We start from the raw sequence: 12,547 nt of genomic DNA on the forward strand, positions 1-12,547 counted from the left end.
CGCTTTGTGCACCAAAATGACCCCTCGGTTGCCTCAGACAAACCTTCGAGACCCTGTCTTAACCGCTAGCCTATCCCCTCAAGATTTGACTTATTTATGTCTGCTTCCGCTGGGTCAAAACATGGAATTTTTGAGCATGTTTCTATCACCTAAAATAGGCCGGTTTTCGAGTTACTGTTTCGGATGGGAAAGCTCTGCCGCGGAGGGGGAAAAGGGTGCGGTTGCAACGGGGACTGAGCTGTGTTGAAGCGGCATGGGCCGGCAATGTACGTGATTGTGATTATTGCTGTTTTGCAGACCATCCATGAAATTAAATTGTGCATTTTTCTAGGGCTTGGTCTTGAAACTCACTAATTGTGCATGTAAACAATAACAGTTTAGCATTTAATTTTATTTACATTCCCAAATATTAATTCTGCACAACGCTCTAGTCTACTAAATAAATAATAAATAAATATAATTAAAAATTCAAATTCAATTCTATTTTCTCATCTCTAATAAATTGTTGACAAAGATGACAAATTCTTGTTTTTTGTTACCAAATTAATAAATTTGCATCTTCAAAAGGTTTCTAAAAATAATGTCCCCCTGTTTGTTAATTTTTTTTCAATTGATTAGTTAGTTGATTGTTTTTCGCATCTCTAACTAAAGATAGAATTTTAGTTTTGTTTGTTTATACCATTACAAGTCATGGTTAAAAATGTAAAAAATAATTCTTGTAATTAGCATCAACAGAAAAAAAGATCAAATCAAAAGGACTTTTACTGGGTTTTTTTTTAACCTGGAAAATATAAACAACCACACACTTTGCATTTCCACTCATTATCTACTCTTTTCAACACAATTCAAACCATGGATGGAAAGTCTCTTTAAAACTAACTTAATATGAAAGCAAACAATTCATTTATCATCAATAGGCCAGTACAGTGTAAATCACTTTCATATGGTAAACCCTCAGACGTTTGGGGTATTATTCAACATTGTATTTTTATTTTATTTTGTTTTAAATAATTTGTGGATCAAATGCATTGGTTCAATATTTGTTTCACTGAAAAAGGTAAAACTTTGTCGAGTAAAGTTCTATATAAAATACATATAGTTTTTAAAAGGAAGAAGAAAATGAATCATAATTCCTTTAATGCCCATCCTCTATGTTTTTAACAAACACACCATCCATCCTACAATCATGAAGGTAGGAAATGTTACGTTGTTACCTGTTGAACAAATTATACATGTTTTTCCGTGACTTTACAGAGGCACCATTTTGCTTGTCAATAAACTGGTCCACAAGCCTTTTCAGGTTGATACTACAGTTTTATACCGTAACAGGTTCAAAATGTACACACTGGACTGCAACTCAGTGGTTTTAGTATCGGGCCAGTATTAAACTCACAACCTGAACCAGTGAAACTTAAATCTACGAATTATTTGGTTAACTTTGTCTTAATATTTGTGTTGGTATTGGAGACTTTAATTGAATAGAATCTCTAGGCCTAATATTTTATATTTACCGGTACACGTTCTCACACATACTGTACATTGTACTACAGTAATTTTAACATTTCAAAAATGCTCGCTTACTTCCTCAATCAGTCAGTACATTAGGTTGTCCATGTGCTATGATTGATGGTTGCACTGCACAGGAAAGAGAACCAAGATAATGCGTACATTATGTGGAATACCTACATTTTGTAAATGAGTATTATTGGAATGGCCTCGTAGAAAGTAATGTAATGTATACAGAGCCTGTATGATCAGTGTGGGCGAAGACCCAAGACTGCTTAGATTTTGTGTTGGTGCAGTATATTCAGATGTAAAACCATCTGCCATCATCGTATAGGACTAATGTTCAATGTATAGCAAGTAACCACCTGCAAATTGCTTTTGACAGTCCTTTGATACACTTCCAATATCGCAACTTGGGCTAGATAGCAGGCAGCCTCACTTGCTGCCACATTGGCCAGACTTTATTTAATTGAATTAAAGTTGACCCAATTATTTGGTTAGGAAGTTGATTGAATTTGTAACTGGGGCGATTTCCATGTTGACCCTCTCAAAAGACAGTAATGTTTGCAAATATTCAGTGATGGATATTGATTAATTACCGAAGTTGCTGACACTATGGAGACAAAATATTCTTAGTGAGCTATTGAAGTGAGCAAACACCTCCTAGTAGTAGGCCTATCCATGCATTATTATCCATTGAAGTGAGTAAACATCTCCTAGTACTACTAGTAGTAGGCCCATCCATTGATATCATCCACCATGGTTTGGAATTATTTGATGATTAAAACATACAGTGTATGCAAGTCGGCACCAACTTTACTATTAACACAAAACACAGCCTGTGCAGCAGCCATGCAGTTGATCGGTTCCAAAATGGTTGGTTAACTCACTGGAAAATGGGAACAACAGTTAGAGGGTTGACTGCAAACACTCAGAGTAAATTTGACATCACAAAAAGTCCTACTGGATACAAACATCTCTGTTGAAGCTGGCGACTGGACAAAAGATGTTCAAGAAAAGGTTTTGATAAGGAAATAAATTTCACTTTTACTATTCGTTAAGACCAACAAACCCTTTTGTGTGGCTGCTCAGATACTGCGCTTAAGTCAGGATTACACATTAGAAACTTTCTATCAGAAAATCGTAGAAACTTTCTATCAGAAAATCGTTGCCGCTGCTTTTTCAGAATACTCACTGTAAAGCCCATTGTGTTATACTATTATTTGACCACAACTTTTAAGACTAGAACAATCTTTGTCTGGTGAATGACAAATAACTCGTCGGGATCACTCGTTACAAAAAAAAACTAGTTGACAAATTTTGCTTAATTTTTGGTTCAGAGATACTCAATACACAATTTACACGTTCATTTCTTTTCAAATCCATCGGAAAATGTTTTGAATCAAGCAGTTTCCTTTCATATCATTGACAAAGTTCTAAAAATAGTTGGTTATAAAACATGTGAAAAAAACTCAAAAGAAGATACATGCCTCCTCCCTGTGACTTTGTACGACCAAAGGATTTTGTAAACATTTTAGATGTCCTGAATAAAGAAGCTCATTATGAAACAAAACACAAATGTTTGAAGGAAACTGCAGGGAAATGTCAGTTTCTCCAAAAATATATAAGTGTCTGAAGATTAGTTGGCTTAAATCCAACAATGGAAGATTTCAAAGCTTCCAGGGCAATGACGGGGGCATGGAGGTGTAACTGTAAATGTCACGGTCATGCCAGCAAATTTAGACTGAAAATAATCATTAGACAGTTAGAAGACACATTTCAGGCTAACATTTTAAATTATTGGTTTAATTCTCCTTCCAGCAAAATTTCTTTGTTCAAGCAATAACATCTGGGAACCCCAAAAGCGATGAATGAAGACTGGCTTGTGAAAACTGCTTTCTTTGTTAGTATTCTGAATACCGAATACGTACTAAGTTTACTCATATATTTTCTCTTTGTTGAGACCGTAGGAAATCTCTGTAAGAGTTCCTTAGATCCAAAGGTCACAAAGCTATTCAAATGTTATTGCAACTAAAAGAATCCTGGTTAATTTACAACAGACAAGCGAGACATAACTAATCTGATATTTAAAAAACACATGGTTTTTATTTAAGTAGTGGCATGGGGATTTTATTAATGAGGTATAACATACATAATTGTAGAATATGAGTATGAGTTAATTGTACATGTTACTGCACACATTTACATACACAGTGTAATGATGTGTATGTGCATTCATATCTGCAGGAAGCTTGGGCTTGCTTGTCGTTGAGGTCAATTATATGCGCGACCTGGCAAACAAGGCTCCATACAAAGCAGCAAGCAGCTGCCAATAGGAGGACGGAGATAGCATTCAGTGTGAACTATTGACCTGGCTGGTGAGGGTAGCCTTTCATTGGCTTCTCTCCTTTGACATTGTGTGGTGTTTGTCTGCAAACAGCTAGCAGGACTGTGTAGCGTTGCGTGGGCTAAGGTTTCCCAGAGATGAGTCCGCATTTGATAATGTTTATGTAACGTAACGGATCATCATTGCCATCTTCCCTGTACATTTTATGTCTGAGTGTGTGTAGTCTTTGTCAATGCATCATTTGCAGGCCAGCCGGTTTGAAAATTGTGTTGATCCATTTTGTGACTTTTATTTAATGTCTGCATCTAGATATTTTTAACCATGCAGTGGTGTCTTTGATGAAACTGACAGTACTGTAAATGCCAAAGAGCAATTAGTGGAGAGCTCTGGTCAATTGTATTTTTTTATTTAAAGAAGCAATTCATCACATTGAACAATGTTAAACTTGTTTTTCACAGACCACTTTTCATTTTAGCCATAAATGATGAAAATAAACGCTTCCAAAAACAACTATTGCATTGTAGATTGTAGTCACGATTGATGAAAGAAATCACTTTCCACAAACCGCTTTGCAATTAAGTCACGAATGACGTTCCAAAATTTCAAACTCTACATGTATGATACTAACATGTTCAGTGATGGAGAGGAAGTCAATAAAAAAAACCTAAATGTTATGTAATCATTTGTTTCGACGATGCTACCAGTGCTCCCTCCTTAACTGGAAATAACATTAATCCCAATCTATTCAGAACATTGTTATCTTGAAAATCAAAAAAAAAAAAAAAAGAACAAACCTTGAGAAAGGTTATGGCCTGTATCCTGAAATTTTACAAAACACTTTTTATCATTGAGAAATGCTCAGGTGAAATTACCTGTGTGCAGAAAAGACAATATTTTGACAGTCAGATTGTTGAGAGATGAGATAATTCTCAGTATTGAGAACCATTTTCGCCTTGTGCTTTGTTTTATTTAGTAGGGCAAGGCAGTTCTCTGTGGTAAAATGTTGTTTTTGGAAGTGCAAGGCAGTTTTTTTTATTATAAAAAGAAACTATTCAAAGGACACTGAAAATAACCGGGGTATGGAGGCATTTGCTTGCATGCCTACCTGAAAATGTGTTTAAAAGGAAGCTTTTAGGTGAGCACTGTACTTCATAGTCATGTACAAGCCAAGGTATATTGGTGAAATTGCTAAATGAGAGATTTTTTAGGGGAAAGTTGAGATGTTGTTCTGTGGACACAATACACGTACTTTTGACTTCATGGAATGGGTGAGAGGCAAAAGTTTCCTGTATTTATGAAACTCAGAGCACATTGTTGACTTCAATATCTCAGAATCATATTTCCTTGTGCAGTATTGGTATCAAACCAGTATACAATTGTTTTTCACATTACATTTTCAAATATTTTTTTAATTTCACACAGAAATAAATTGCCCTTAAACCCTTTGCTTTATCACGGGTCGGCAGTTTGATAATCTCTTCACGTCATGAAACTGAACTCGGCAATCTTGAAGTGGCGCTGTTAATATTGAACTTTCTAAAAGACTACAAAACATTGCATGAAGACTTATTTGTAGTTGAAATACATTGTATATCTGAGTTTGCTGCAAGGCATCTGCTTTTGTGCTACGGCTGGTCGGGTCGGTTAGGTCAAGCTTAAAGGTCATGTGGTGAAGTTAACCTTTAACAGTGTCTGTTTTGTCAAGTACTTAGTTACCGATGATACACAGGTCAAATACTTAACCTTTAACCTTTACACCCATTAAGGAGAAAAATAACACACCATAATAAACATTTGTACCCAGTGTGTACACTGTTTGAGAAATCATTGCAATGTCTTTAAAACAAGTTTCTCACTAGAAAGAAACTATAAATAATAGTAAACTTGCTCGTACAGCCATGTGTATCTCTTTTGGGGGGAGTGTGGCTCTGAAAGGGGGAGTGTGGCTCTGAAAAAAACCGGTGTGGTCTCAGAGTTTTGATCAGTACTATACTCTGTTTGTCTTCAGTATTCGTGAAGACTAGCAGAGTATACTGTTTGAAACGTCAAAGCTAACACTCCCACAAAAAAGAGATGTACACATGGTTGTACCCGCAAGTTTACTATTTATTTATTTATAGTTTCTTCCTATTTATCCACACCATGCAAAGCTTTAAACAATAGGTAAGTTTCTCACTAATCCTTATGTCTCGGTTTTGCCTCATCCCCAGCAGGGTTTGGTTCTATTTTGCAATCTGTTCATCGCATGAGGTGAAGACAACTAGGGTTTCACCATGGACAGCATGCAGGTTAGTCAAGAGGTTGAAGAAGAACCTGTGATGGAGGTTGTGGAACACCAAATAATACAGGAAGAGGTGGCAGAGGAGGTAAACCCTGAAATTGAAAGCACACATCACTTTTGTTTTCACAATTTTAAAGGGATAGTACAACATCAACTATAAAGTTAGCATTCAGTATAGACCATTTAACCTGTAACATTGCATTTACTAACGAACACAGGGCCTGGACTTCCTGCAAGCACTGTAGGGAAAACATTAAATGTTATATTTAAAAGAGATTTCATTGCCTGTTTTTTATCAACTTTTGATTTAAAGAAAGGAGGCAAATCTTAAAATGAGTTCAGCCGTAATTCTTGAATTTATTTGGAAAGTAAGACTTGTAATGTAAAATTGGTCATATAATATGACCAGTGTGAAAACCCCACCAGAAAGCCCTTAAGTAATGTTGTACTATCCCTTTGACTATTCTCACCACCACTACTGGAGAGAGGCACAAAGCACACTCAGAGATCTGTCCTTTACTACTACTGCATTGTTTTTGTTTTGTGTTTTTTTTTTTAAGTTTCTTTCTCGTCTTAAAAAAAATATTAATTTTGCTTTTGTGTGGCACAATTCATGGCCTGCTTATTGTTTGTTCAGTCATCGAACTTTACTCTCAATGTTTTTGTAGTATTGACAAATGTTTCTCATTGACTTTTCCGATACAACCAAATTTGCGTAGCTAACGCAGGATTTAGCTGCTTTCGCTGCAGCTATGTGATTGGCTAGAACACTACAGAGATCTCTTCAACCTTGTACCCAAAAATGCAGACCATCTTGTGCTGCAGCTACTGTACATCACTACAAAGGCGTATTCTTCAACCTCTTACCCATGGCCAAGGGCCACTTATACACAATGTAGTTGTGGCCTATAGTCACCCCAAACGGCCCCTTTCAAACAACACAGTTTCCTAGGAAATTCCTAGAAACATTTATTTGATCTTTTCACACTTGAACTGCTAACCCTCTCACAACAGACTTGCAGGGAAAAAACTTTTTCTCGGAAGGTAGCTACCCTTGCTTATGAGTGGGGGTTAAGCGAGGTAACCCGGGGCTAGCATCTTGAGTGTGCATTTGTTTCAGGAAAAAAAACTGGATCAGGTGTGACACAGACATAGGGTGGCTATGGGGTTGAACTTCCCCCGGAATTTCCTAGGTTTCGTTCACCTGGGAATTTGTGTTGTGTGAAAAGGGTTTAAATGTTCGTGTTTTTTTTAAGTTTTTTTTTTACAGCTGTTAAGAATTAGTTATGTCACCAAACATTTTCACTTGATCGGGCAAAGGCATAATTTAGGGGGCTATAAACTGTGCATTTATCAATCTCATTTGTGGGGCAAGTGGAGGGCAAGGGTTATGAAAGGGGGCACCTTGTCTACGGCTTTGCAATGAAGTTTTTGCATTGTTGTGTTTTAGGCTAAAGTTTTAATGTTACAATTTACATGTACAATAACAGATTTCATTTTGTCGATCGTGATGAATGTTAAACTCTTAAGCAGGTTGTCTAGCCAATCAAAGTCATGCTTTGAGAACAATTTGCCAAAACAAAAAGGTCTTTAAATAAAACGTCATTCTGTTTGTCCGAACAGCCATCGGAAAAAACGGGTGACCCATTATCATAAATACTGTAACCAACACAACCCAACAAATACATCCGTTACTGTTCAAAAAAGTACTCGCTAAACCTTAAGTGGGATCATTTCAGTGTGATCATGAAGTGGGATCATTTGAAGTGGCACCAAGGCAATGGTAAAGAATTGTTTTAACCACACACAGCAACCTCCAGATGAGCAGACCCTGGTACCATTGTGCCATACACATCAATTCAGAATATGTATGGGAGTTCACAATCTCTCCTGTAACTACGCAAAAGCTTGCCCTAATCATGTGACAAAGCAACTTGTCTTGACTATCTGATGAATTCAAGCTTAAGTGGTAACTTGTGATCAAGCAAGTTATTGTACCAGATACTTTTCAAATCTAACATGCAAATGGCTTATTGGAGAATCTTTATGTGAAGAATGACCATAATAATGTGTATTGTGTAATTGTCTGTGTGTGTTTCCTATTCAAGATCCCCCAAGAGAATCAACTACAGGAGGTGATGTATATGGAACAGGTGAGTGAGTGGATGGCGAGGCCATGGTGTCTGTTGCCCTGGTTGTTGCCTTGGTGCCACTTGAAAATGGTCCCCTTGAAATTAGGGCACAACTTTTGCCTCAAGTTCAAAATATCGCACCAACTTTTCTGCTTAGCAGAATACCACTCACAGATGGTTTGTTTAACATGGTACTTGGCCAGTCACCCAGGCTTGACACTTTACAGAGGCATCGAAGGCGATTGCCTCCATGCCCCCATGTCATTGCCTCGGTGCCCTTAAAATTCTCAAGTATAAATTTGAAATTTCCTCATAGGGTGCCCCTTACCGAGAAAATGCCTTGTAGCCCTTGCCCTTTCAGAACATAGCATACTGGCCTGGTAACCTTATTCTGGTAAGCATAATTTTATTGTGCTTACTATTTTTGATAAAGCAGTTGTATGAAATTTGGCCATGTGCTCTGATTGAACTTCCCTTTGAATGAGGTCTGAAGCAGGTGACTGCAATTCTAACGATGACTTCCTGAGTTTATTGCATACTGCCAAATAGCTACCCTACACTCTACCTTCACATTATGTTCATATCAAGTGAACTTGGTTTAACAGTTGTGACTGGTTACATTAGGTGTCATTGAAGTTATATAGGAACTTAATTAGGGTCTCTGTAGCAGACCAGGGCCCAATTTCATAGAGCTGCTTAGCGGCTGATTTTGTGCTAACTGTGCGATTTCCATTTCATGTTCATAGCGCTGCTAACCATAAGCACACGAAAAGGCATGCTAACCTTCCGGTGCTTACCGCACAAAAATAAAAGCTGTCACAATGCAAATCCATGGTAAACGCACAATATGTCGGCCCAGTTTTTCTGCTAACATGCGAAATATGCTTGCACCTTAGCAAATTTTTCTGCTACAGTAAGCACGAAAATTTGCTTACCATTAAGCGACACTATGAAATTGGGCCCTGGTTTTAATAATGACAATTTGTTTCATTCCCTGTGCAGGTCCCACAGAGCAGCGGGCAAGAGGTGCATCATGTTATCGAGCAAATAACAAATGAACAGGTAGGACTAACATTCAATATTGGTTTAGACAATATTGTATTACTTCAGTAAAGATGTTCATTTTTACTAATTTTAATGTATGGATATAAAATGGAGATCAAGCTCACAAATTATTCAGTGACGTTTCATCCATAGATTGGAATTGGTAAAACGGCCATCTTTACTAAGGGAATCAATGTGTGGTGAAGAGGTTTTCAACTAGTGGTTTAATCCCAACGAGGCCTGGTTCTTGATAATTTTACCGAGACGAAGTCGAGGTAAGTTATAAAGAACCAGGCCTCAGCGGGTTTAAACCACTAGTTGAAAACCGATTCAACACACTCTGATTCCCATTCATAAACACCTTTTCGGTCAAAAACATCATCACTTTTTGGTCAAAAAGTAAAATAAATGCAAAAACTATAATTGTTAAATGATTTCTTTCAACACAACACCCCTCCAGCTCTGAAATGGTAAAGCCCTCCGCCGTCCTCGGGTAAACAACATCTTTAAGGGAATGCTGTGCACGTCGCGCATATCGCGTGATGGGGCACAACTGTTTCAGCAGTTGCTCTCGACCAATAGGAATGAAGAAACTGTCTTATAAGAACAGGTGCAAGGTCGCGTGTCACGCCCATGAAAAAAATTTAAAAACAAATTCATAAAAAAATGAAGATAAACCCATATGGAATACCCCAGATTGCAGAGCAGGGCTTTCAAAGCCAAATATAAATGTATATAAGCAGGCTTCGCATTTACACTCCCAAGCTTTGCACTCACAAGCTTTTGGCTCTAAGTTCAGAGTTTTTTTCAACAGCCTATCACATCCCTGTACAGTTTGACCTTTCATCCAATATGATATGATATGATATTCCGTTCAACCATATGATACGTCCGCTAAAGTGTTTGTGTTTTGATTATTTGGACAGGTCTCCCAGCCGAATCAAATACATGAAGTCCAGGACGTTCAGCAGGTAATTGTTTGTTTATCATGACGAATGTGACACATTGTAAAGCATCAATATATGCTTAGATGCTTTGGATTGTTCAGCAAGGCACTTACTTCCTGGTAGTTGTAATTTAAGCTTTATAGAAATGTGCATAATTAATTCCTGCAACTCTCCAACTTCAGAGTCATCACTTCAAAAACAAACATGGTAAAGAAATTTTGTAAAATGTCTGAGTTGTTACACACTGTCTGTAAAACAGAATTTTTACGCTGCATTTTAAAGAGCAGCGTATTTTTTCCTGTTTTTTTTTTAAGGGGGGGGGGGCAGAGTAATGTACTGTTCGTCATAAACTATGCTTGAATGCTTGCAAGAGGAAAAGAGTGTTCAAGCAGGCCTGATACTTCACGGAGGCAATGAAGGCGATTTCTTCCATGCCCCTTGTCATTGCCTTGATGTCCTCGAAATGCTTCAGTAGAAATTTACAGTTTCCTCATAGGGTGGCCTTGTACCATGGAGAAAATGACTTGATGCCCTTGCTCTTTCAAAATCGAGGCCTGGTTCAAGTATTGGAACATTTTGGGAGATACCCTCTGTTAATATCAAGCACGGTGTACCCCATCATACCCCACATATGTTATGTTTGTTGGTACATGTAGCTCAATGACTCTGCTGCTAGAGCTATGTTTGGTTACATTAGTTGTGAGTATTGGAATAGCGGTGGTCTGATGCGGATAGATATTTATAAAAGAAAAGCTGTGTACGCTTGGGTTACTCTGATTCTGAGTCTACTGAATGCACAATGTAATCTTCATATGGAAAGGTTTGCGGTAACACCATGTAACGACTATCTCTAATGAGTTGGGGTGGTTCTGAAAAGAACCGTTGGTTTCAACTCGACGTTTCGATCAGTATGCTCTGATCGTCTTCTGGAGAAAGCTTTCTCCAGAAAACGATCGTATTTCCACCATGCAAAGTTTCAAATTCTACTTAATGTAATCTTCAATGTGTGTTATTTCCCAAGGTGTCGCAACAGTTTGTTCAACACATCGTGCAGCAGATGCCGCCTGGTACCGTCCATCAAGTGGTCAAAATGCCAGGTCACATGGTGAGTTCTGGTCAGCCTATCAACCAAGTACCCGGTCAACAGGTTCACATTGACACATATAAGGTATAATACAGAAATACACATCCCCACCTTATAATGCTGTTGTGATTGGATATTGGCAAGGAAATTGTGATAGTCGTTGAGGAAAACATTTAATTTCCACAAAGGGTGAAAAGAAACATGATTTCCTCATGTCTCTGTGCACAAAACTAGGCACATGTTACCTCAGCAATGGCTGCAGTGCTCAACACTTGCGCGCCCGGTGCGCGCCTGAATTGGTATATAGACATTTAAAAAACAATGTCCCCCTGATTGCCCTTTGCAAAAGAAAAAATGGCCTTGCCTTCTCAATAATGAAATTCCAAGGCCGATAGTGAGTCGTTAAAGGAGGGGTTAATGTAATGAGCTGTTTGTCTTGTAGGTTCAGCAGGTTCAAATTAACCAGCACACAGTGGAGCAGTTGGTCCGCGTTGACCATCAAGCTACTATTGATGAGATGGCAATGAAGACAATGGGTGTGGATCGTAAGCCAGCACAGCGCCCCATTGAACCATGTATGGTATGTGGAGACAATGCATCAGGTGAGTTCAATCAGGGCATCAGGGCCCAATGTCATGGCTATGCTAATGAGCCATTTTGATATATGGTGGATACAAGCCTATGACACTAATAGGTTTGGGTTTATTTAGTTGCTCATTGTTTAGTGTCTTGGAAAGCGCTTTGGTACCCTGTGTAAGAGTGCTCTATAAATGCCTAATATTATTATCACTGTTATCATTGTTAATTTGTCTGAATTAACCCAAACCAAAACAGTGCACTCCTATAGTGTCTACCATACCTCAAAAAGGCTAATGACAAAAGTCTGCACTTAGGGTCACCATTCTCCACTTACAGGGTGAGGCCCATGTCACCCCAGACAATTTACAGGCAACCAGTTCCAGGCAGTCTCACATTTCAACGTTCACTAAGTCTTTCTTCGGGATCGTAAGATATTTTTAGAAAAGTTGTGGCCCTGTAGGATGCACTGCACTTGGTTGCCTCTAAAAGTTGCTTGTGTGACAAGTAATGGCTGAATATCTGTGCTGGCCTTGTAAAACAAAAGAGCTCTTAATAACATGATGTAGGCATGTGCGCCGAAAAAAGCCTTGCTAATCTGTGAAATATGCTCCTATAAGGGTAGCCTTT

At 38.2% G+C, this 12,547-nt stretch overlaps 1 protein-coding gene across 7 annotated transcripts in view; it reads left to right on the top strand.

The window, feature by feature from the left end:
* The window catches only part of LOC139954582 (orphan steroid hormone receptor 2-like), a 28,758-nt gene that overhangs the window by 626 nt on the left and 15,585 nt on the right, over positions 1-12,547 (top strand). For 3 of the 7 annotated variants that reach the window (XM_071954449.1, XM_071954452.1, XM_071954453.1), the window contains exons 2-7: positions 6,067-6,219; positions 8,243-8,287; positions 9,269-9,328; positions 10,237-10,281; positions 11,279-11,425; positions 11,784-11,943. In XM_071954449.1, coding sequence (XP_071810550.1) covers positions 6,127-6,219; positions 8,243-8,287; positions 9,269-9,328; positions 10,237-10,281; positions 11,279-11,425; positions 11,784-11,943 — 550 coding nt within the window. In that variant the 5' untranslated portion in view covers positions 6,067-6,126. Of the gene's footprint in view, positions 1-42; positions 267-6,063; positions 6,220-8,242; positions 8,288-9,268; positions 9,329-10,236; positions 10,282-11,278; positions 11,426-11,783; positions 11,944-12,547 lie in introns of those variants that run through there. The other 4 variants (XM_071954451.1, XM_071954450.1, XM_071954455.1 and 1 more) reach the window with 4 other exon arrangements.

This window comes from Asterias amurensis, chromosome 2 (assembly GCF_032118995.1).
Source record: "Asterias amurensis chromosome 2, ASM3211899v1".
Classification (NCBI taxonomy): Eukaryota; Metazoa; Echinodermata; class Asteroidea; order Forcipulatida; family Asteriidae; genus Asterias; species Asterias amurensis.